This window comes from Zonotrichia leucophrys, chromosome 15 (assembly GCF_028769735.1).
Source record: "Zonotrichia leucophrys gambelii isolate GWCS_2022_RI chromosome 15, RI_Zleu_2.0, whole genome shotgun sequence".
Lineage (NCBI taxonomy): Eukaryota > Metazoa > Chordata > Aves > Passeriformes > Passerellidae > Zonotrichia > Zonotrichia leucophrys.
Window position 1 is genome coordinate 7,716,885 of NC_088185.1, and position 24,370 is coordinate 7,741,254.

The 24,370-nt window shown below is 40.7% G+C and overlaps 2 protein-coding genes across 3 annotated transcripts; one reads left to right on the forward strand and one right to left on the reverse strand.

Moving 5' to 3' along the window:
* Window positions 1-1,407: 1,407 nt before the first annotated feature.
* Window positions 1,408-18,307, reverse strand: CDC45 (cell division cycle 45). 2 transcript variants are annotated; one of them, XM_064726685.1, is made up of 19 exons: window positions 17,830-18,307; window positions 16,490-16,549; window positions 16,089-16,181; window positions 15,487-15,624; window positions 14,752-14,901; window positions 13,766-13,821; window positions 13,126-13,174; window positions 12,395-12,456; window positions 11,952-12,002; window positions 10,926-11,045; window positions 10,462-10,593; window positions 9,983-10,081; window positions 9,573-9,734; window positions 9,235-9,373; window positions 8,786-8,869; window positions 8,205-8,323; window positions 7,695-7,771; window positions 5,963-6,029; window positions 1,408-1,527 (listed from the first exon to the last, which is right to left on the reverse strand). In XM_064726685.1, the coding sequence occupies exons 1-18, from the start codon at window positions 17,878-17,880 to the stop codon at window positions 5,965-5,967; spliced, it is 1,707 nt and encodes a 568-aa protein (XP_064582755.1). In that variant the 5' UTR covers window positions 17,881-18,307; the 3' UTR covers window positions 1,408-1,527; window positions 5,963-5,964. The 2 variants fall into 2 exon arrangements, with proteins under 2 accessions (XP_064582755.1, XP_064582754.1); XM_064726684.1 differs by lacking the exon at window positions 1,408-1,527 and adding an exon at window positions 4,358-5,330.
* Window positions 18,308-18,320: 13 nt separating this feature from the next.
* On the forward strand, window positions 18,321-24,354 carry UFD1 (ubiquitin recognition factor in ER associated degradation 1). Its single transcript, XM_064726687.1, has 12 exons — window positions 18,321-18,479; window positions 18,604-18,736; window positions 19,455-19,487; window positions 19,900-20,021; window positions 20,327-20,457; window positions 20,745-20,817; window positions 21,295-21,363; window positions 21,887-21,952; window positions 22,234-22,281; window positions 22,640-22,728; window positions 23,079-23,160; window positions 23,570-24,354. The coding sequence occupies exons 1-12, from the start codon at window positions 18,327-18,329 to the stop codon at window positions 23,642-23,644; spliced, it is 1,074 nt and encodes a 357-aa protein (XP_064582757.1). The 5' UTR covers window positions 18,321-18,326; the 3' UTR covers window positions 23,645-24,354.
* The last annotated feature ends 16 nt before the right edge of the window (window positions 24,355-24,370 follow it).

Genomic DNA, 24,370 nt, shown 5'->3' on the forward strand with positions numbered 1-24,370 from the left:
GACAAGCTGCAGCAATAAGAGGTGACTCTAAGTGCTATAAAAGACAGCATCCTTTTGTTGGAAGGGAGTATTATCTCTTTTGCAAGGACCAGAAAGGAATAATCTAAATTAAAACTGGTTTTGAAAAGAAAACAAAGGACCCAGAATGTCATGGTGCTTGACTAACATGGGCAACCTAGTCATTAACAGAAGGAATACCCAGAGAAGTCACCTACAGTCCTTAAGGAAGTGGCAAAGACTTCAGAGAAGGATGCTGTTGAACCAAGGATTAAAAAAATCCCCTGTTCTCTTAATAAAATAACCTGAGATCCAGCACTGGAAGGAACTATGCTGTGATAGAGCTTGGATGTACATTTTACCTTAGTTTAGTTCATAAGATATGATTAGGTTTGCCCATAAAGGGACTGCCATCAGGACTGGTCTTAATTCTGATTTCAGAATGACTTGTGAGCCTGCAGCTCATTGAGAACAGCGTGCATCAGCAACTCTGCTGAGTGCTTGTTGTGATATCAAATTACCAGACAAGTCTTTATCTCTGGATATTGAGATTTTGCACACCATGGAGCAGACAGCAAGTCAAGGTAACACCTGCAAGGATAAGAACCAACAGCCACAAATGCCTTGAGGGGGCAGAGGAAGCCAAAATGATTCTCTCACCCAGCAGCAGTGACTGGAAACTCCCATTCTCTGCTCTGTCTGACCCAGGGATGGCACCAGCTTGGGTACCATGAAATTAGGGATTCCTTGCCTATTTTCAACGTTTGACCTTTGTGTTTCTTCTCTAATTCTGCCACCTTCTGAATGCCAAAAATCAAAACTCAAATGCTTTAAAAGAATGGCATCCAGTCTGAAATAAAAAGCTCCCACAATTTTCTTTCCCTAGTGAATGTTCTGCAATATTTCCTGCTAAGTCTGTGTTTATAACCCAAATGCTTGTACATAAAGGTGGCATTTTGGAGCTCCACCCTGGGCAGCATATTTTTCAGCTCTTGAATCTGCTCCAAGGGAACTTTTAGTACCACCTTGAAGCCAACAATGGTACATGAGTGCCAAGAGGGATTTCAATTTTTCCGTTTAAAGAAACAAACATTTCACTGCTTTCTTTCCCTCAAGCCAGACTTACTCACAAAGGAAATTTCAGAGGAATGTTTTCAAGAATATTCCTTCTATAAGGGAATCAAAACCACTGATTGACAGATGTACACATAAAATCAAAAAATGATGCTGTTTATTGCCGTGAGAACAGTCCTGGTGTTTTATGTTTTAATTCCTCTTCACTTGTGATTACTACATCTCCTTTTTAATAAATACTGCTCTGTACTGCTCCCCTCTTTACAAGTCAGCCCACCCTGAGAGGCCAATTCAACAGAACAAAACCATCTTCAAAGAGCTGCTCTACAAAAGAGACTGATTTTAAAACTTCCTCTTCTGGACTTTACAACTGGGATGCTCCAGACTAGTGATTGGAGTGATGTAAAGTTTTATTTCTCTTGTATTTCTGGACAGGTGAGCGCTGGAAATGTTGTCCTGAAAACAGGAGTGGAAAAAGTGAAACTGAAGCAATAAAGACAGTCAAACATGACAATTCTAAGGTTCTTCTCCTGCCTGAGTTCTCTAGAGTACATGGGATTTAACTGAACACTCAAACAGCTCTCCTGCAAACCATTCAGCATTTTAAGGCTGCAATGGCTGCCTCAGATCCTATCAGGTTTACAAGTGATGATTGCTACTTACTAATATAAACTCAAATTGCTGATAGAGCAGTTAAAACCATCAGATTCTGAAATACCTCTGATTTATTGCTTCTGCCATAACAGAGGAGCAGAAGGCTCTAAGGGAGCAGTCACAGGGAAGAGTGGGAAGAAAGAGCCAATACTGCAGCTAAATTTGATGTGGCTCATGAACTAGAGCTCCTTTTGATGTAGGACCAGCTGTATTTTCATCCAAGTACCAAAGCATAAAAGTCTGATGATAAACACACATACTCCTGTAGATCAAGGCATAATCCCCTAATATCTTCCAATATTCAAGCCAGGAATATTTTCTGTCCTTTATTACAAAATGTTTTACAATAGCAAATAAAAATAATGAATATTTGCAAAATAATTTGCTTAGAAATCATTGTAGGGATTTTAATTTCCATTAATAAGAGCAACCAGCACTATTACACTGTTCCCTAGAGTTGTAGTTTTTCACACAATACTGAGCTGTGCTGCAGATCTGCTCACCACAAACTCTGCACAGGCTGGAATTTTGCAAAGACCCAGGAGGAAGTGAATGCAGAATCCCAGATAACCACTGACAGTGACCAAACACAGAAACCACACCTGGCTCAGGATGGCCTTGGGCACAAGGACTGGGCCAGCACTTTGTGTCTGGAAGGAAGCACCAAATGCAGCAGCTTTGTTTCTTTATCCTTCCCCAGCACCTGCTTCTGACATCAGAGGCCAAGAACTGAGCAAAGCCCACTGGCCTCCCCCTGTGGCTGCCACTGCCACAGCCAAACTGGCACAGACTCTGTAGGTTTTTCATACAAGGAAGCTGTAACATTCATTAATTTTATTTTTTTTTTCTCCTAAAGAGAAATAGGAAAGGAAGTAAGAATTCTTACCCACTATGCAACCTTGACACTGGTAAGTACAAGTCTATTAAGTCACCAGAATTCTTTCATAAAAGAGGATTCACTTCAATTCAAATCAAATCAGATCTTTACTGTGCAATTTCAATTATGTTTAAATCTATCACCCCATAAAAAGCCCAGCCATGAATCACTGAGCAGGAATGGCATAAATCAGCTTGTTCAGCTGCTTCAGTACTTTGGTATTTAAGGATTTTCAACATTTTATTTTGTTAAAGGAAAACTAAAACATTTTAAAGGATTTGTTTTATACTGCTATTGTTCTCAGATTAGCAGCAGCAGAAATATTTAAAGAACTGATTAGGAGGCTGCTATTACAGCAAGCAAACACTGGAAGAGTTACTGCAGCTTCAATATAATCCTTAGGGAATGTTTCTATTTGCATTCAGACACGGCTAGGTGGAATATGACTGTACATTTCAGAGGCTAAGTTGATTTCTCAGTGCTCTATTTCAAAATCAGTCATTAGAGCCACAATTTGTTTGGGATAATCAATCAAAAGCATAATTATCTCCTCAGGCAGAGATGTCAAGTGACCATGTTATCCAATCCACACAAATTTCAATGGGCCACTCAAACCACAAAGTTATTGCAGCTGAATGAAACTGCTCCACAATCTCCTCACACAATTATTCTCCAGGTAGCATTAACATATTAATCAACAAACTCTGTAGACTTAAATAAACTACATAAGGAGCCTTGGATTCTATTGCCCACATTGTAAAATGCTGACATGCAAATTTTTATCTATTGGCAGAAACTCCTTCAGGTGTCCATGTAGATTTAATAACTTTCTTTTTACACAGCATTCCACACTCCAGACTGATTTATGGCAACATTTGGATGACCTGGGAATCAGTTCAACAGCTGATCAATTCTAAAATTTGCAAAAGCATTTTGGGCATTTCCAGCAGATCTTGGGAAAAATTGAACTTAAAAACCAGCAAAAACCAACCAACAAAACCAGTCAAGGAGGGACAAGGAAAGTTTATGTTTTATGTTACTCATGTTTGGTTGAAGAACCTGGCAGGAAAGCAATCACCAACACATCCCAACATAAAAATCAGCTCCCACTTCTCATCCTCCCAGTATGACACACCATGCTGAAGCTAAAGGGTGCTTGTGCCTGAAAATCTGTCCATTTTTCAAAACACTACAATCACCTAGTAAAAGAAGTCTTAAATATATGATAGGGCTAAACTAGTTAGTCATTTATTTAACACTGCAGAAATGGCAGTGATTCTTTTGTGATAAATAAATTAATTTCCTACATTTATCTAATTTAATTCACCCAGCAGTTTGCAGCTGAAAGATAAAGTGAGAATATTTAGAAGTGCACTTCACTGTCACAGACACTTGTACCTTTTACATATTAATTGGCCTGGCACTACTTGTTCAAAGGACAGCAGAAACTTCTGTGTTTCCATTTCCAGAGACCTAAAGCCCAGCAAGGTAGTTGAGAAAAGTGACAATTTCTGTATGCTGTAAACTCCAAATTGAGCTGCTAAGGGGCAATACAATTTATTGTCAATACTACCTAGTAAGCATTCAAAATCAAAAGGCAGCTTTGCTTTATCTTAGGAAGCACAATTTTTTGGCCATCCCAGCTTGGCACAGGGATTTTATTCAGATAAGGTGACAACATATAAAAAAACTCTTAAAAACCCAAACCAACTTCTTCTTTGAATAAAAATAGATAGTTTAATTAGGTTGCTGTTGGCTACATTTAAATCACATTTAATATTAAATTAATCTGTATTAAAATATGTACAAAGAATGATGTAATGATACATAACCTCTATGTATTTGTTACAACACATGAAAACATCGAAGTCACAGTGAATTCAGACAAACACTTCAAGCAGAAGAGCATTCCACATGTACACATTTACACAGCAGGGTGAGGCCAAGGAGCCATTTCATGACCAAAGTAAAATGAAATCTGCAATGGAACAGGATAAGCTACTCTGTCAATATTTACAGTGCTACACTACACAGAGTTATCATAGTGCTTCAGCCTCCTTCCAGGAAAACTATTCCCAGAGTCAAGCTACAAGTGACAATACAGTATCACAATGCATGACTAAAAAGGCTTTATTGATGCTGGCATTCCCTGGATTTTTCATTTGGTATTTGGCAGTTGCTCAGTATTTGGATTTTAAAAACCCTGAAATCTAAAAACTCCTCTCACAAAACAAGTCTTTCAATTAAACTACAAGACTTCAATCTGATAATACTAAAAAACATTTTCAGCATTCTAGAACCTCAAGGAGAGTTTCAAATAGTTGGATTAAAAAAATAAAAAGCATTCAAGACAATTTTAAAAGTACAATTGAACAGTAATATAAATATGGAATTTCAAAACCTATTTTTTGTTATCAGTCAACAACTGAACATCACAAGAGTACATCTACTAATAAAAGCAGGTTTGATAAATAGAAATCCAATGTACAAATACCAGGTGACAGCCTTTGCCATTAGCAGGGTAGGATGTTTAGACAAAGATGTGTTCAGTATCTCTGTGCTGAGATCAAAATCCTTTTGACCTCCCAAAAGGCATTAAAACACCAGTCCAGGCCTGCACCAGTACCTAAGACCCACCAAAACTGCAGCACCATGAACTTTGGAACATCCAAAACCATTTCAGAGGGTCTCATCCTCAGCTTCCAGCACAAGGAGCCAAAAGGCACCACTGCATGACAAGAGCAGAAGACAAAACAATCAGTAGTCAGAGGGTAAAGAAAGGAACAAATGGATGTAGAAATCCTGTGAGCCATGCATGCCTCTGCTGTCTAACAAGCTGCTTTGGACCAGTGTGCAGCTACTTGACAACCACAAATAAATTCTTACATCCCCATCTCTGCTCCAGGTAGAAACTGCACACCAGCCTAGGCTACAACCCTAAAATGCAAATTCTGCATTAACATCAAAGCCAGTGGCACTGCTGTGGCCAAAATTCCATCCTGAGCTCAAAGAAGCCATCAGAATTAAATGTCAGTAACAGAGGATCAGCTACAATGAACTAATATTTTTCACAACACAAACTCCTTTTCCACCATGAGTTAAAAAGGCACAAAAAGTTAGGAACAATGACAGAGAAGCTCAGGGATGATGAAACTTAAATAAATCTCTTAAGGATGAAAAAATTTTGCTTTCACATTGTCTGCCTCCTCCTCCAAAGGAAAACAGTTGCCTTTGTAAGAAACTCTCAGTTTCAATTTATATTTTCACTAAAAGTTGCCATATTTTAAAAAAATACCCTACAGATAGTGGCAGGTTACTTGATTTATAATAATTTTTAAAGTAATCCTTACAGTGTCTTACCTTTAAGACAAGAGAGAAATGAGTGCATCCAGAAACTTGCTCCGATCTTCTGTTTTCAATTCAATTACTAAAAGATGAAATATTTTATTACAGGATGCAAATAACTGACAGATATACCAGATATCACCAGAAGATATACCAGGTATCTTCTCTTGAAGAACAATAAGCCTGAGTATACCAATTTATATTTTTACCCATCTTTAAGAAGGAGAAGCAATTTGGACAAAATGCAAAGGACATTGTTTATTTTGTGCCTAAATATTAGCAAACTAATTCGCAGGTGCTTGTCAGCATGATATTTTCTGAAAAATCCCTTTGTCAGGATTTTTCTCCTGAGAAGCCTCAGAGGAAAAGAAAACCAATAATTATTTGCTGCTGTGGAATATAACAGGTGCATCTTTGATTGGTCCGTGTTGGTTGTTTTTAATTAATGGCCAATCACAGTCAGCTGGCTCGGGCTCTCTGAGTGTCACCAGCTTTTGTTATCATTCCTTGCCAGCCTTCTGATGAAATCCTATTCTTTTTGTATAGTTTTAGTATATAATTTTCTTTTAATATAATATGTATCATAAAATAATAAATCAGCCTTCTGAAACATGGAGTCAAGATTCTCATCTCTTCCCTCGTCCTGGGACCCCTGTGAACACAACAGGTGCTCACTCCATAACAGAGCAGGCACTTCTTAAATCTAAGAATATTTCTGGGCATATTCAACATGCATAGATAGATATGGTTTAAAAAGCCTCTTTTTTTAAGCATGTGCAAGACAGGCTGATTTCACTGCTAAAGTATCCCATCAATACCACGCTGCTAAATTTAGTCTTCACAGACAACATCATGGGCTGTGAAGGGCACATGTGCAAACTGCCAGGGCATGCAGAACAGACTGCCTGAGAAAGCCAGGCTGGGTGCCCTGTGCTTTGTGCCAGGGCTGGGTGCCCCGCGCTCTGTGCCCTGGGCCTGGCGTGCCCTGCTGCTCTGTGCACGGGCTGGGCGGGGTGTCCTGCGTTTGGTTGGTGGCCAGGGCTGGGTGCCCCCGCTTGGCTCTGTGGGCACGGGCTGGGTGCTGATTTGTGCCAGGCTGGGTGCCCTGTGCTTTGTGCACGGGCTGGGTGCCCTGTGCTTTGTGCCAGGGCTGGGTGCCCTGCGCTCTGTGCACGGGCTGGGTGATGATTTGTGCACAGGCTGGGCGCTGATTTGTGCCAGGGCTGGGTGCCCCATGCTCTGTGCACGGGCTGGGTGCCCTGTGCTTTGTGCCTGGGCTCAGTACCCTGTGCCTGTGCACGGGCTGGGTGCCCGCGCTCTGTGCACGGGCTGGGTGCCCCGTGCTCTGTGCCAGGGCTGGGTCCCCGGCTTTGTGCCTGGGCTCAGTACCCGTGCCTGTGCAGGGCTGGGTGCCCTGCATGCGCTGGTGCTACGGGCAGGGTGCTGAGTTTGTGCACGGGGCCTGGGTGCCAGTGGCTTTTGTGCCTGGGCTGGGTGCCCCTGTGCTCTGTGCACGGGCTGGGTACCCGTGCTCTTGCCAGGGCTGGGCCTGCGCTCTGTGCCCCCATGTGCCCGGCTGGGTGCCCCGCTCTGTGCCCATTGACGGCTGGGGTGATTTGGGGGCTGGGTGCTGATTTGTGCACGGGCTGGGTGCCCCGTGCTCTTTGCAGAGGCAGGCAGGCTCTGAGCCCGGCCGAGCCTCCCGCGGGCCGCGCCAGCACCGCCCCCTGCGGGCCCCGCTACTCACTGGACATCTGGAAGTGGTTGTGCAGCGTCCGGGAGCTCGTGCTCTCCGCAGCCTTCTCGAAGGCTCTTCCAAAAAAGCTGAGGCAGGAGCAGAAATAGGGATGAGTGTCACGGGAAAAGGATGTTTACTGAGGTAGAAGCAAGGAACTTTCTCCTGGCTGAGAGGTGGAAATGGATTCCAGATGTTTTTACAGGTGCTGTGTATTCAACACACACCTCGCTTATTCGCTTGCAAAAGTTTTTACATTGGAGGCTTTTAGAAATGAAGTCATGGGCCGTGTAGTGAACTATTTCCCTCTTTTAAGACGGAAGGAAAAGAAAAACCTTGCAAGGATTGCAAGATCCTGCTTGAAGATCTGTATCCTCTCTCAAAGTGCCCCATGCACACAGTATGCAGAACGTGTGTTTTTGAGAAGGATACAATTAAAGTCAACACAATCAATGTTAAATAGTACAGGAAAGATATATTTGCTTCAGAGACAGGTTTAGAACTTGTAAACACTTTTCTTACTTCTTTTTGTCTGAGCTTTCCGTCTCTGGAGGAATCCCCACCATGATCACAGTTCCCTGTTCCACGTCCATGGGTGCAGCCATGACCAGGGGCAGCAGCTTGCAGCGCTTGTTTTTTGTCTGGAAGTCAGAAAATCTCTGTGTTACACAAGGTCAGAAAGCAATTGAATATCAGCTCTCCATGGGAGATAGCATTACAAATAGCCACCTAAGGATACACATTCTGCAGTTCAAAGAATGTGTTTTCTTTACAGGATATCTTAATTCACTGTTCCTTACAGTAAAAGTTACTTTAAGGACTAAAAGAAATTTTAGTTGTGCTCCCTAAAAACTTACAAAATTACACAAATGTTTAGATTGTTATTATCTTGGTAATGAAAACTCAATGCTATGAAGTCTCCAAATAGCTGTCTTCCCTAGAGCAGCATTCACAAATATGCTAAAATCATCCAATCAATCAGCAGAAAAACATTATTAATAGTTTCCTCTAATGTTTTTAATAATCAACTGCAAGTATCTGACAGCACAATTAGTACTAAACCAGCCAGAAGTTTGTGAGTCAAATGCTTTTGATTTACTTACAGAACAAACAAAGGATTTCAGTAAGTATTTACTAAGCAGACATAGAGACACTGGTTTGGAGAACAGTTTCACATCTGGTGTGCCCTAGGAAAAGAAGAATTATTTTAATTACAGCCCAAGATGATTCTTACTCTTACTTAGTTTTATTGTCTACTAACAAGTCTAGAAGCTGTGTGTGGCTCAAAGAACACCAACAAGAACCATTTCAATGCAGGTTGAGCTCACCCAGCTTTGCAGCAAAGCCCTCTCCCCTTTATGAGGGGTGATTCTGCCTTTGGGAGCTCCCAGCAATGTCAATATTGACCCATCAGAGGACAGCACTGTCCAGAGATATTGGTTCTTTCTTACAGAGTCATTCTTGCTGGGCCAAGCACTTAGGGCAACTGTTATTCAAGGATGATACAGCCAAAAAGGAGTCTCAAATGAGAGCCCAAACACACAATTCTGACCTCCATGAGGGAGCAATAAAGAAATGGCCCCTGGGAAATGACAAGGTTGGTGCAAATACAGCTGGCCACCGTCTGCTGAATGGCACGTAGCTGCTTTTTGGCCAGGTCCAGTCCTTGGTGCAGCTTGTCCAGGTTACCCCTGCCACAAAAAGAATAAAAATAGACTTCCTTAGTACAAAAAAGTTTTTGACATAAAAATTATATCAAAATACTATTCACAGGGATATTTTAATATTTTTCTTCAATAGCTTATGAAGTAAAAATTCATACTTGAGATCCATAATCCCAATACATTTCCCTAAATAAAATTGCAAAATACTGAAGCATTTTTTCAGTACCTGGAGAGACTGTCCAAAGCCTTAATGAAATTAGTTGTTTCAGGCCCCTCTTTCTCTATGTTCTCCATGAGAGAAGTTGTTGCATAAACTATGTCACTTGCTGAGAACTTGTTCTTAAAGCCAAAGTGAATGCTGAAAGTCTGAACTCGCAAATCTTTCATTCTGCAAAATGAAATAAACCAGAAAAGTTCATTAACATTATCAACAGTGACCAGCTGTCTCCCCAGTTTGTTAATCTTAAGCACATGAAGAAAAACCTTATGCTAGCATTTGCAACAAATCCAGTGTTACTTTGTCAATCTAAGAATCATATTTTTAAAAACAACATATTAGATCATCTTCATACAAAAATATTTGAACTTAATTGAAAAGTATTTTCAGATAAAACATTTGTATTTAAAACAATTTACCCAAATTTGTTTGCAGATTCTTCAATCATCTCCCGAAGATTTTCTTTCAAAGACACGTCCATGGAATTAAACTTCTGTTTCACTTGTTTCAAGGGCAAACTAAGAACAGGAGGAAAAAAATTCAGACAGGTATGCCAGAAGAAACAAATATTTTGCCTTTTTCTCATAGGACTTTTAAAATTATTAGATGATTTAACAAGGTTAAGTCTGGCTAAACTTGCATGCATTTGTTATTTCAGTCATTGAAAAGTGAATACAAGGAAGCAGAGGTTACTTTACTGAGCTGCCATTCCATAAAAGCATAGAGCAAATGTTCCTTGTAAACCAATACACAAGTTGTGTAACTCAGAGACACTGCCACCTATTCAGAGCCCCACAATCATATTTAAAAGCTGACAGCTTGAGTACTTGCCAGCTATATTCTGAATATTTTCCTGTAAGTCATTAAAAAAAAAATGATCCAAATTTTTATAACTCACCCCATGTCAGCTAAAAACTCCTGGAGCCTCTTCTGCCCTTGCACAGACCAAAGCTTGAGGCTGGCAGAGGTGTAGCAGGTGTTGCAGAGACTTTCATAGAGAGACCAGTGCTGGTACAGTGCCAGGCGCAGGCTGAGCAGGAGTTAAGGCAAACAACTGCAAACACAAAAACCCCTGACCCTACAAACTCCACGAGCAGGAAAGGATTCAGCTGCCCTTACATATTGCATAAAGTGCAGTGAGAAGCTCAGGTGATGTAACCCAAGAGTAGCAATGGTGACTTGTAAGCAGTTCTGAAAGGTTAAACTGAACTGAAGCCCCACGAGCAGCTGGAACAGAGATTCATCCACTATAAAACATTTCCCTTTATTTTATTTCCACTCTAAGCAGAGATGGCGCTGGCATTTTTTTTTCCCCTAGATAAAAACTCCAGAGGGTTCAGCCCAGACCTTCTTTAAGGATACTCATACTCAAATGCAATTCTCATGCAGTCAATGGACAGGGAATTCTCCTCGTCCTCGTTGCGGTGGTTGTGGCGCGAGACGTGGCGCTGCAGGACCCCGATGTCCGTCACGTACTTCATCCTGCAACACAAACACTGCCACCTCACCTCTGCCTGCAAAGTTTTCTTCTTGATTACCAGAAAATAAAAATGCTTCCTAAAGTCTGCAGCATGAAAATTGTAGATAGATTTTTAAAACCTCTCAACTCATTAAATACTGTTTTTCAACATTCTTCTTTTTACCCAGGCTATTAAAATTAAAGAACCAAAACCCCCAACCAAACAAAAGCAACCCACCAAAAAGCCACAACCAAAACAAAAAGAAAACCACAAAAAACCCAAAACAAAACAACACTACAAAACCAAACAATAGACTGACCAAAGAAATCAGAAATATCTTGTAGCATATTACAAGATAAGTGTAATATACTATTACACTTATCTATTTGAAAATGTTCATGTATTAGTAACAATACAACACGAGAATTTGAGTCTGCACATGTAATGCTAGAATTCTGATCATATCTAGTAGGAAATAAAAAAAGAGGAAAAAATATCTTAAACTTGTTATCTAAAACCGTAAAAGAACCTTGAGGATACAAAACACACACAAAAGTTTCTACCTTTAATAAAGCTGTATCAAGTTCATGCTCAGGTAAACTACCATTAAACACAATTTCCTCCCAGATTAGAAGTGATTGATTTATAATTTTGTGAAAAACAAAGTTAGCTTAAAAATTCTAAATTACAGAAAATTATTTTTTAAATATATATCTTCCTAACTTTGGAAGGCAACAGATCACATTCAGGCATTTATATATTTAATATCACTGTTAATTACTTATAGCTGTTATAATAATACCCTTATGTTTCCTGATCTCTACTAATTGCTGCTAGTTACTCCCAAAAATAAAATTTTATAAGATAGACAAATAAATATAAAAGATTAATAATAAAAGAATAAACTTAAAAAAAAAAACTTTCTTACTGAGTGATTTTATCTTGGACCCACTGATCTGTTAGGCCAACAATAGCCCACCTAAAGTTTTTGGAAGAAAAGAAATAGAAAAAAAATGTTAAACATACAAATATTCTGTAGAGTATATTATATTTAACCCTCTAAGTATGTAATAGAGCAAATCAGAAGCATTGCTTACCAGCAGTACAGAGAAGTTAATAACAAAGTTATCTACTTTATTATTCCCTCTTCTGCAGACAGACACATATAGTACCAATCTCCTTTTTTCCATGCAAAATCTGTTGTTGTTTTTAATTAATTTACACAGATGCATCCTCTATTTGAAGACAAGTATCCACCCCCAAAAGAAACTGGAATCTCATAGAAAAACAAAATAATTTTGGGAAACCATGCCTGCCTTTGTGGCAGGTTTAAGCTTCCAATCTCTACAGAAAATGATGATGGGAACCTACCACAACATGTCATTCAAATCCTTAGACATGATCCATGCCAGATCAAACATCACCATTGCAGACTGCAGGAGGGAGAAGCAAAAAGACAAATGAGCACAAGACACAGCTCACTAAACAAACACAACAGCTCAATCTGCCAAGTCCAGCACGCTCCTAAAGCCCAAGAAATCACCCTGCAGTCTGACAATCTGCCAGCCCCTTCCCAAGAGATGAAGCAGAAAGAAAAATATTCTAGAGAGCTCTGTAAACCTGCATTATATAGAAAGCATTAACAATTTTTATTGTTTTATTGTTTAACAATTAAACAAACAATTAAACAAATAAAACAATTAAATATAAATAATCAGAGAGGTGAAATGACAGAAAGTTTGATGCCCTAAGTGCTGTGTTTGGGATATCCTGACACTCTGAAAGACAAAAAAACAACCTCCCTACATGCTCAAGCCTTTTTGTGACAGTATTTTGTAAATAGATAGTTACCCTTGCAAAGATCTAAAAAAAAGCCATAAAACATTAGACTAAGTTAAACTACTTTTATATATATATATATATATATACACTGCATCATATATATACAACAATAAGATATAAAAATGCAAGATGCAATAATATTATTATATTGAATAGTATTATTAGACAATTATATAATTGTAATAAATAATTATAACATTGGATATTGCCCAATTACTTTTACACCTTAAAGTTTGATGGCAAACAGAGTTTATACTTACCGAGGTTCCATGGTATTCGTATTGCTCATAATCAAAAAGAATTTCTCGTCTAAAATGGAAAAAAAACCCAGATTTGACTAAGTGGGGAACTGGTCATTGCAACAAATTAATTAAAAAAAATCCAGAAATGGTGATTAATATTTAAATTTCATTTAAGCAATTAAAAATATTAAACTTGGGCCAGAAATTGTTTATCTGCAAGGCAATTAGACTTTAGTAATAATGTGGAAACCACACTGAAACGTACTCATAAAGCAAAAAGGAAAAATAATTACATCACTATTCCTCAAACCCCATTTTATCTGATTTGTTCCTGCTCATTCCTATTGACTACAGTGGGATTGTAAAAGTAGAAAACAGAAGGACAAATTTCAGCCCAGGACAGACAAGATAAGAATATTACAGCTGTTTGAAGTGAGCCAATGCACCTATTGGTACTCAAATTTTAAATTACTATTTACAATTCCCTCCATTTAAAGTTTATCTTTATATACTAAATATCTCTCTCAACTTTCTAAACAAAGTTATAACCAAAGCATCTTGCAAATCACAGTTTGTTATCTTGTGTTTGTATTCTTAACACGACTTTAATAAAAAGTGAAAGAAAAAGAAGCAACATAAGAAAAACCCATTTACACACCTGCGTGCTTCCCATTCTCTCCTTTGTCTTCTTTTCATTGTCCTCTCTATTACCTCCTGTAAATTAATTTCCAGGATGTTAAAAAGCAAGAAAAAATATTCTAATAGATTAGCATCTAGATACCTCACTTATTAAACTTTAATTTTAAAAATGTAATTAAAATTTTCATTAAAAATATTTCTTCTCCTTTAAAAAATTTGCCATTAATAATATGTAATGAGAAAAGCATTACCAAAAATATTGCCAAGGAGCACACATAAGATTTTTGTGAAATATTTAACAGATCTGAGAAAAGCTTTTGTGTATCTGTAATTTTCTTTTGAATTGGATAGCTTCTTTGGCTAAGGTAGTGCCTTTTCAAATTACTAGGAAAAAAAAGTGCAATGCTAATGGGAAGATAACAAAGATAACATGAAATATTTATTAAATCTAAGGTTGTCTTCATATTTAGTTGTCCCTTAATGTTGCTGGTCCCATGCCTTTTTTTGCTTTTGTAATATAAATAGAAAATATGCTACAAGTAACATGGCAAATTAAATTTCATGTGCACATTTAATAAACTTTTGTGAGTTTACTGCTACAAGCACAGATAAAATGCATTGTTAAACTATTTGTGAGCTTGTATCTTCTCAAACAGGTTTTTTGTAAAAGGAGTCAATATCTAAACAAGTTCTACTGCTAGACTGCCAAGCCCACAGCACATGTTAGGAGATGGATCTCTCCAGTTCACTGATTATAGAAAGAATTATGCATAAGTAAGTTCAAACAGGTTTTTTTTAAATTTAGGGAAAATATTTCTGTGTAGTTCAGATAAATAAATATTTTGTTAATGTGAAACTAACTGTTGTTGTAGATTATTTTTAGATCTTGCCCTTGGATTTGTGACCTAATGGAACACAACTTTTAAATCAAATATAATGATGATGTCAAATATATGTAATAGCAGAGTTCTCTTTCTTCCTTTCAGAACAGAGCAGAGAACAAACCTCCTCAAACCGTCTGCGCTTCTCCAGGGGCTCTGAGCCACCACTTTCATTCTCTGAGTCCTCCTCCTCCTCCTCCTCATCCTCATCTCTGAAGATGTCATCGTAAGCAGGAACATCCAGATCATCCTCTTGCTTGACCAACAGCTTAATCTAGCAAGGAGAAAGCTGTACTTTAGAGTAAGTATCTTATTTAGTGAGCAAAATGCATTCCTACTTAGAAAAGAAACTAAAAATTAATTTAGGCTGTATTAATTTCTTGCATAACAAAACATAACACTGGTTTTTAATACAAATACCACACTGATTTATTGAAAATAAGAGTAAAAACTCATGTTCCTTTGTTAGAGCATTATTGAAAATATTATCCTTTTAATGCTTTTTAAAATAAAATAATTTGTTCTTGATACTTTAAATTCTAGGTGCTGCTAGATGTTGAGAAATAATACATGTCAGATTCTGAAGGGATGTTTATCCTCTGATTTATGGCAGTTTGATTTACAGCAAAAAGATTAACAGGCGCTTACTACTGACAACTGTCACATTGCTAACTTTAGACATTTCACTACTGGAAAAAGGATTTTTTCTGGTCATGTACATTACCACTGCAAATATTTATTTATTAATGCTGCTTTCTGACCTACAAGCTAACATTCTAACCAGTTTTGCAAACACAGAAAAGCACTGCACTGCTCACCACCACATTCTGGGGAGGTTTTTATGAAAGGAAAGTTTTACCTGTGTGTCATTGTAAACATTCACCACATTAATTGGTCTGTGACTGTCACATACAAAAAAATAAGTGTCTTCTTCAGGCTGCAAGATTTCCAGGAGGTCTACATTGGCACCACAATTAATAAGAACAAAGTATTTGAACTGCAATGAAAAGCAGAAAAAAAAGAAGCAGCTCATTACTTAAATTGCCAGGAGACATGGAAAACTGAAAATACATTTACAAAACCTACAGAGCAGTCATCATTGCCAAAACTTGTGTTTACTCTCTGATATTTGATGTCTCTGAGGCAGAAATTTTTTTTAAGGCAAAGCACACAAAATTCAAAAATCCCAAAATTCAGGGATGTTGGATATTCAATACCAGCACCTTTATATATCATAATTTGTGCAAACTTCATTTGACTCTATCAACATTATAGCACATTTTTTGGAGGTGATGTTAAAAACTTGACAAGTTTATTACTGGTGGGTTAAATTGCAATCACAGCTTTAAGAAACCACTAATAATAATGAGACTAAGTGTTGATATTTTAAATTGGGAAAGGGAAGCAGTTTATCTTAACAAAAGATGAGCTACAGCTCAAAAATTTTCTAGGATTTTTCACCTGATCTTTATGCTCCAGAAAGGCAGTTTCAAGCTCTTGCCAGCCAGCCACTGGCACGAGTGTGTATTGCACATGGTCACACTGAAACAAAGCCTGCAAGGAAGGAACAGCTGTGAGCAGAGGGGAGGGGAACAGGGAAACAGCCTCTCTGCAATGCTACACCAGGCTGTGACTGTTCCACGCAAACCCTTAAAATAAAGACATCCCATCCCAAATGACAAATCTGTGTGAGCTCTGAGGCTGTGAATCACCAGTCTGCAGTGCCATAACTCATGGAAGCAAAGGCTACAAAGGCAGATTAAAGCTTCCCCCTCTCCCCAGCTCACACCCATGTACAGCATCCCAGGGCATCCATATTTTCTCATGCTGTCAGCCTGCAGCGACAATGAACCCAGACTTACTTGGAGTATTTTACAAGCACATAATGCATCAACATCTGAAGCAACAAGAAGAAGAACACGCTGTAAAAACAACAAAATAATAGCATTAATAGAGGTGCCAAATAAAGCATGCTGGTACATGAAATGCTTAGAATACTGACATCACATAGAGATCATCATAAGCATAAAACAAGATTGCTTCTGAATGGACACTGCAACCAAAATTAACCAGTTTGGATAACTGGCAATATTAAAAACAAGCAACTCCACATACCCAAAATGTTTCAGCTCCTTTAGGGATAAGTAATTACACAGACTCCTCTGAACTTCACATATTTTTGAAGTTTCACACCGAGTCAAGCCCTACAATTATTTTCATTGTGTTTAGAACGGCCTTCATTTTCAACAGAGATCTGCAATTTTAACTAAAAAAAATCTGTAGCAAAATCAAGAGCAAGGCAATTCAAGAAAGAAATACTTTCACATAAATCAAAGTTGGCTGGTGTTATTTTTTGGGAGGGAGGGACAGGTTGGTTGGTTCAGCTTTTCTTTGTTTTGTGAATGTTGTTTTAGGTTTTAGGGAAAGGGTGTTTTGAGATTTTGCTCACAGCTGGAGAAATTAAGATAAATGCTTCCATTTGCGCAGTCCATAATATAATTTCATTGGTAGAAATGTCCAAAGATTGTCCAACAAAAGCTTCACCACCTTACCACAGGGAACGGAGTTAAGCAAACCCTGGGTTCAGAATACAAGTGGCAAACAGATGTGCTACATGATTGCAGGAAAACCTCTAAAGATCGCAGAAAACAGTATTTAGTGTCTGGGGAAATAACACCAAAACGGCTAGAAAGATATTAAACTAAACTAAACTAAAGTTCAGAGATGTCATTGTTAAGCATGAGATCCAGAACACACAAAAACACTTTTGCAGAAGGAGGCGAACAGTCAGTGAAATTCCTGGCGAGACCTCACGGCGCTGACGCTGCTTTGTCCCGGTTCCCAAGGGCAGGAAAGGGAAAAAACACCCGGGAAAGGGATTTTTACCACCCAGGAAAGCGATTTTTGACCACTCGGGAAAGGGATTTTTGACCACCCGGGTGACCGCCGGACCCCCGCCCTCAGCGCGGCCGCCCGGCCGGTGCTCCCCGCCGCCGACCCCCGCCCCGCAGCCCCCGGAGCGGGGCCGGCACCGCCCCAGAGCACCGCAGCCCTTCAGCCGGTTCGCCTCAGCCGCCGTGGGCAGACCGGGGACGCCCCACACCGACCCGGCGGCGGGAAGCGCGGCAGCCCAAAGCGGGGAGAGCCCCGGGGGAGGCCGCTCGGGGTGCCGCCCCGGCCGGTCACGGCGCGCTGCCCGCACCTGGGTGACGATCACATCGTAGAACTCCCGGCGGCAGTCGGACACGAACATGGCGGGAACGGGCGCGCGCGGCGGGAACGGGCGGCAGCCGCAGGCCTCGCCCGCTCAAACTGGGCGCCAAAGCAGCGCCGCGTCTCATTGGTCTGCGCCTCATGAGGCGCTGGCCAATAGGAACGCCCTCACCCCGCCTCTGCAGGGCGATCTGCCCAATCTTTTCCGGGGCTTCGCCAATGGGATGCGGAGACGGCGGTGACGATCCGCGCTGCTGGCCAATCCCGAGAGAGCTCCAGCCGGAAGCACCCTGCTGGGTATTGTCGCCGTGTCCGCCATCTTTGCTAAGGGCGAGATGCTTGTTTTGCCAATAAACGGAGGTCAAAGAAGAGGCGGCAGGGCCGCGCCAGCACCCGGTGACCGGAGAGAAGCCGAGCGGGCAGAAGGGGCTCCCAGCGATGGCCGCCTCGGAGGGCGCGAGGGCCGGGCTTCCGCCTTCACCCGCAATGGCCGGGTGGGCGGGCGGCGCGCGCGGCACGCTGGGAGGGGCGGGGCCGTGGGTGGGGCCCAGCCCAGCCCGTGAGGCGAACGAGCGGCGCTGGCCCGGCCCGGCCCGGCCCGGCCGCCCCGAGCGAGCGCCCGCCGCCGCCGCAGCCATGGTGAGAGCGGGGGCCGCCGGGGAGGGGCCGGGTCACTTCAGGAGCCCTCAGTGGGTGCGGTGACACTCGGTGTGCTGTAGATACTGATGGTCGCGTTCTTCTCTGTGTTGTTTTTCCTCTCTAGTTCTCCTTTAATATGTTTGACCACCCCATCCCCCGGGTGTTCCAGAACCGTTTTTCAACCCAGTACCGCTGCTTCTCGGTATCCATGCTTGCCGGACCTAATGACAGGTCAGATGTGGAGAAAGGCGGGAAGAGTATGTGCATGTTTTATTTTGACTAATAAACTGTTGGCAGAGTGTTTGTGAATAGTGTCGAGTATCGCAGCTTTTGGCCGAGGCAGCGGGAACATTGAAAACACGGTGACAGAGTGCTCAGCAGCTTGGGTCGGGCTCTGAGGAAGGAGGATGAGTCATGTTCCCTTGCATTGCTCGGTAATTAAAAGTGTTTACCAAGTGAGTCGGGGTTTATGAGTATTACAAGGAGAGAGACTTCTTCCATAAAGTTTCTTGTTACAATCTTATATCTAGTGTGAGCCATGGAAGTTTATGATTAAGGAGTTTCTCCTCCCCACCGTGTTGCATTTCATTTAATTTGTATAAAGAAAGTAAAAGATTGGCCAACTTAATTTTCAGGCTGTCTGAATGATGCTATGTTGTTTTGAGTTGGTATGGATTGAAGAGCACCTGTGAGCCCTAACAAATAAAATTAGCTTTGGGAAAAATTTTCTTAAGTAAAAGTAATGTAAAACTTGTCTTCTCTTTTATTTTTCCCTGATTATAATTCTGAAATCTCCACATAGCAAGATATTTGTCATGACTGATTCTACTGAACTGTCTAAAACTGGATTTTCATATTTTAGGAGCTGCCCTTTTTTTGAAAGAGATTTTAGAGAAAGAAAGAGTAAAATTGTGTGTTATGTACTCTTGTATGGATGTACTTTTCCTAATTTTACACTCTTATTCATTTCTGCAGTAATTATGCCACCATCAGCTTTGGATCAACTCAGTAAGTGAATACTTTATTCTGGAGTAACAATATCAGAAATAGGAGCAAGTGTGTAGGCAAATACCACAGTATTTTAGTTATCTATTTAAGACACAAATAGATACTGTGATAATAATTAGTTTAAAAATGGATTTTGAAGGTATTTTCTCTGTCAGAATTCATGGGTCTTGTCTACCTTCAAGCACAGCCATCTGAAGTGTTGGGCTCCCTGAGCATTTAAAGTCCTGAATGCAATGACACCCTGGATCTGTGTACCTGCTTTCTCTGTAGCTTTGAGCAGTTGGGATACTGGTGTGAGGGGAATCCTCTCCTGTGGTCTGCCCCATTCTCTTGCTGATGTTTGATCTCTGAAAACTTCAAAAATGTGCTAGGGGCTTTTAACAAACAAAACTCTTTTCTCCTTTCTCACTAGGCCGCCTTAATATTACTTACCCCATGCTGTTCAAGCTGACCAACAAGAACTCAGACAGAATGACTCACTGTGGAGTGCTGGAGTTTGTGGCTGATGAGGGCATCTGTTACCTTCCACACTGGGTGAGCTGCCTCATGCTGGACTGTCAGAACCTGAAAAGTAGGATTAGCAAGTTGCCAAGTTTAATAATAAGGAGGTGGAATGTTTCCTGTGCCTGTCTCTGCTGGTCATGTTCTACTACAGCCTTCAGTTCTGGCTCAGGCTCCCTTCTGCAGAAATTTAACTTAGCAAAGCAGACTGCTTTTGACATGCACCTGACTGTTCTTCCTGAAATTGAATATACACAAGAGCTGATATGTACAGGAGAGAGATTTGAAAACATCAGACACATTGATGGGGCTTTGTGTGTTTGTTTCCATTCTTGCAGATGATGCAGAATTTGCTGCTCGAAGAAGGAGGCCTGGTGCAAGTGGAGAGTGTGAATCTGCAAGTTGCTACTTACTCAAAATTCCAGCCACAAAGTCCAGATTTTCTTGACATCACCAATCCCAAAGCTGTGTATCCTTCCTATTCAATTATGGAATAAGGGGAAAAAAAATTCTTCCAAATTGGAATATCAAACAGAGCGAGCTTTTCATGTGTGGCTCATACACTGCCTGTAGTCCATGGCCACTGCTGCTCCTTCTGCAAACAAAAGGGATGGGGAGCTCATGTACAGAGATGTGGTCAACTGTTGGTACAAAGTGTGCTCTGAAGAAGGAGGGGTGTTGGCTTAAAATGTATGATGACTTTAAGGCTTTGATGTTTTGCTGAAAACAAATATTTCATCTTAACATACTCCAAAGACTGGAAAATGCATTGAGGAACTTTGCCTGTCTAACTACTGGGGATGTGATTGCCATCAACTACAATGAAAAGGTACAGTGTAGGGTTGAGGGCTGTAGACTAAGTTCAGTTGTTGGATGTTGGTACTAAAACAATCGACCCAGAGCTGTGCAGTGTTTGGACAAGTAATCCCACATGACAGATTTCACAGTTGGCTTTCTATTGGAGGGAAAAAGGAGTCAGCTAAGTCTTTTTCTGAGCTGCTGTTTATGTTTCTTTGGACTCACAAGAAAAAAAATGCTGTTGAAAGTTTTACAAGTCAAAGGAAGGAATTTATCCTAAATTCAGAATTTGTTTTCAAAAATGCAGATTAAAGTATAGTAAGTGCAGCAAGGTGCAGTAATGGGTTCTCTGGCTTCTAAGTTAAAAACTTTTGCTTTTCAATTCTCTAAAGACTCTGCAGTATCGAGTCCTCCACCTAAGGAATACTTCCTTCAGGTCTGGAGGGAAAGGTTTAGATGAGCTTTCCTTACACACAGTGCAATCTTCAAATGTCTCTGTCTGTTTCAGATCTATGAGCTTCGGGTGATGGAGACCAAACCAGATAAGGCTGTGTCCATCATAGAGTGTGACATGAACGTAAGTCAGGGCTGATGGGGAAAGTCTGCCCTGGCTGTGTCCCCCCAGAGGAGAGGGCACCTGAGCAGTGACAGCTCTGCACACCCAGCCCAGCTGGTGCTGCAAGAAAGGTGCAGTCCCTGAGACAAGGACTCACTTGGGAGTGCTCAGGTGCCTTGGTAACCCCATCTGTGATCCTCATTGGCACTTCATGTACATCAGGTGACTGCAGAGCCCAGAATTTAATGTTTAGCTTTGGCATGTTTCATCTGAGTTTTATTTAATAGCCTTGTCTTTACTCACACTCCAGTGATATTGTGGAGCTGTTTTACTGCTCTGTTTCCATTTCATGCTAAGGTTAATTTCTAGGAGGCTTGGTCTTTTTTACTTCTGAGTTAAAATGTTTAACAACCAAACCTTAGTTCTCTTTAGATCAAATGTAGTGATAATTGTTCATGGAGTTTTGAAGAATAGTAGTATAAAGCTTATGATTTAAAGAAAAATATTAATCATAGTTTTTTTTTCATGCTTCTTGTGTAAATAGGTGGATTTTGATGCTCCTTTGGGATACAAAGAACCAGAAAGAAGTGCACAACATGAAGAGTCTGCAGTATGTTAAACTTTTGTTCTTCCAAAATGCATTCCCTAGAAGTCACTATTGATTGTAGGGGAAGTGCCAACATACATTTTTTTATTTAAACAAGTTCCTAGGGGGAAATTTTGCTTACCAGAAGCTTTTGCATGTGTTATTTAGGGGACTGCTGTTTACCAATTGATGTTTTGGGAGAGTGATTGTTCTGAAGTTTTGTTTGGTCAGAAATACTTGGAACTGTTTTCATGTCATGTGCATGTGAGAACAGAGACAAAATGAATTTGCTTTTTCCCTCTCAGGATGTGGAGACAGACCACAGTGGATATGTGAGCGATATAGGATTTCGTGTAAGTGCCCTGTTTCTGCTGGTTTCTGAATGCTGTAAAATGGTGAGGGAAAGTTGTGCTGAACAACTGCAAAATATTGGTACCTGTTCTTAGAGATGCTTGTTATTTAACTGGCAAGTGCCTGGGACTGTTTTGTGTAATTACAGCCAGGTGCAGCACGGCCCTCTCTGCAAAGGGCAGATGGGAGACTGAGACAGACCCCTACACCCACAATTCATCAGCTTCTATGTACCAAAAAGAAGCATGCTGAATTGAAAAACTAAATAAAAATTGCTGTAAGATTTTACAGATAAAACATCCTTGTGCAGTGTGCTTTCAAATGCCAGGAGTTCAGTTAAAACTGGCTTTGTGTCCACAGGCATTCTCTGGATCTGGGAACAGATTGGATGGCAAGAAGAAAGGTGTGGAGCCCAGTCCCTCACCAATTAAACCAGGGGACATCCGAAGGTATGTCTGCATCATTCACTTGTAAACCAGTGCAGGATCAGTGTTTGGGCAGAGTTTGGTTTTTTCCCTGCTCCTGCAATATAAACAAACTCATTTTGTCATGAGTTTGCCTTAGAAAATAGACTTTCTTATCCACAGGCTGATGGAAACATGCCTATGGCAAACCTTCCACAACAACTCCAGTATTTGATTATTTGCTTCTTCAGAAAATAATTCAGTGGTTTAACTCTGGAATTATTTAGAAATGAAAATGCAGTCAGTGTTGGTGTTACACTGACAGACACAGAAGAGGTCTCTCTGTGTCAGATTCAACAGTATATAAACATAATATTTTTATGCTTCTTTTCCAGAGGAATTCCCAACTATGACTTCAAGATCGGTAGAATCACGTTCATTAGGAATTCACGTCCACTGGTCAAGAAGGTGGAAGAGGTAAATAAAGCTGAATCCTCCCCAGTTTTGCACAGAATCAGGACATTAGAACTAAGATCCAAGTTTGTGGTCCCTCTCTCTTTCCCCTTGTTTTTTTTACAGCATGCTTTCTTTAATAAGTGGCAGTAGTTTAAAATGTTTGAGTCACATGAAGCAGCCTCTGATGTCCTTGTTACTGATGGCAAGAGATTGGCCTGCTGTCAGTTTATTCAGCCAGCTGGCTGAAAGGTCACCAAAATGCTGCTACTTTATTTTCAGGAGGAAAGTGATTTTTATCTAGATTAGGGATGTGAAATGTCTACAGTCAGTGGCTGCTCTGATGGAGTATTCTTGCTAACAATTGTTCAGCTTTCATCACACACAAGCAGTGAGCCAAGAGGTAAAACCTTTTTTCCCTTTCTTTTCCCAGGATGAGTCTGGAAGCCGCTTTATTGCCTTTTCAGGAGAGGGGCAGTCCCTGCGCAAGAAAGGAAGAAAGCCCTAAGCTGTGGTACCTTCAGCTAGTTAGGGGGAAAATAAAATAACAGTTGCAGCATCTTGGATCTTAATAATTGCAGTTGAGAGATCGTTTTACAACACAGGAGCACTTAATACGTGTTTTGGTTTCATGTTTAGAGCTGGAGCTGTCAGTTCTGGGAATTTGGAAGAAGCTTTTTGTATGTGTTGTAGAGAGGGGAACACAGATCTGTGGTAAACCTGAGAAGCAAAGCTAACAAGCCCTACCTTACTAAGGGTCTGGTTCTTAGACTACATCTTCCCCACATCTCCTGAGTGGTGATGATCTCATGTTGCTCTGTGCTTGGTATTTTCCTTCCTTTATATGTATTTTGCCACAATTTCAGATCAGCTTTTTGGTGTGGTGCAAATGAAGGGTGACTTTGGTGTTTAGGATTTTAGTGCAGGGAGTCTCTTTGAGCTTAGCTTCAGGTGTTGGGTTATTAATCATTCTAAGCAAACCCCCTGTAACTGCTTTTTATATTTATAATTAATAACATGCCTTTGAATAGTTCAGATACTATAACGTAGCGTAGCAATCTCTTGGCACATGTAGGGAGAGGAGGGACCCATCTGCACTGCCCGGAGCCGCTTTGGAATGGTGCGAGCGTGTCCTGTGCGCCCTCTCGTCTGCCGGCGAGCGTACCGGGGTGCAACCCTGCGCTCTCCTGCGAGCCCGAGTAAAGTTCCTCGTTCCCAGCTGCGTGCCCGTGTG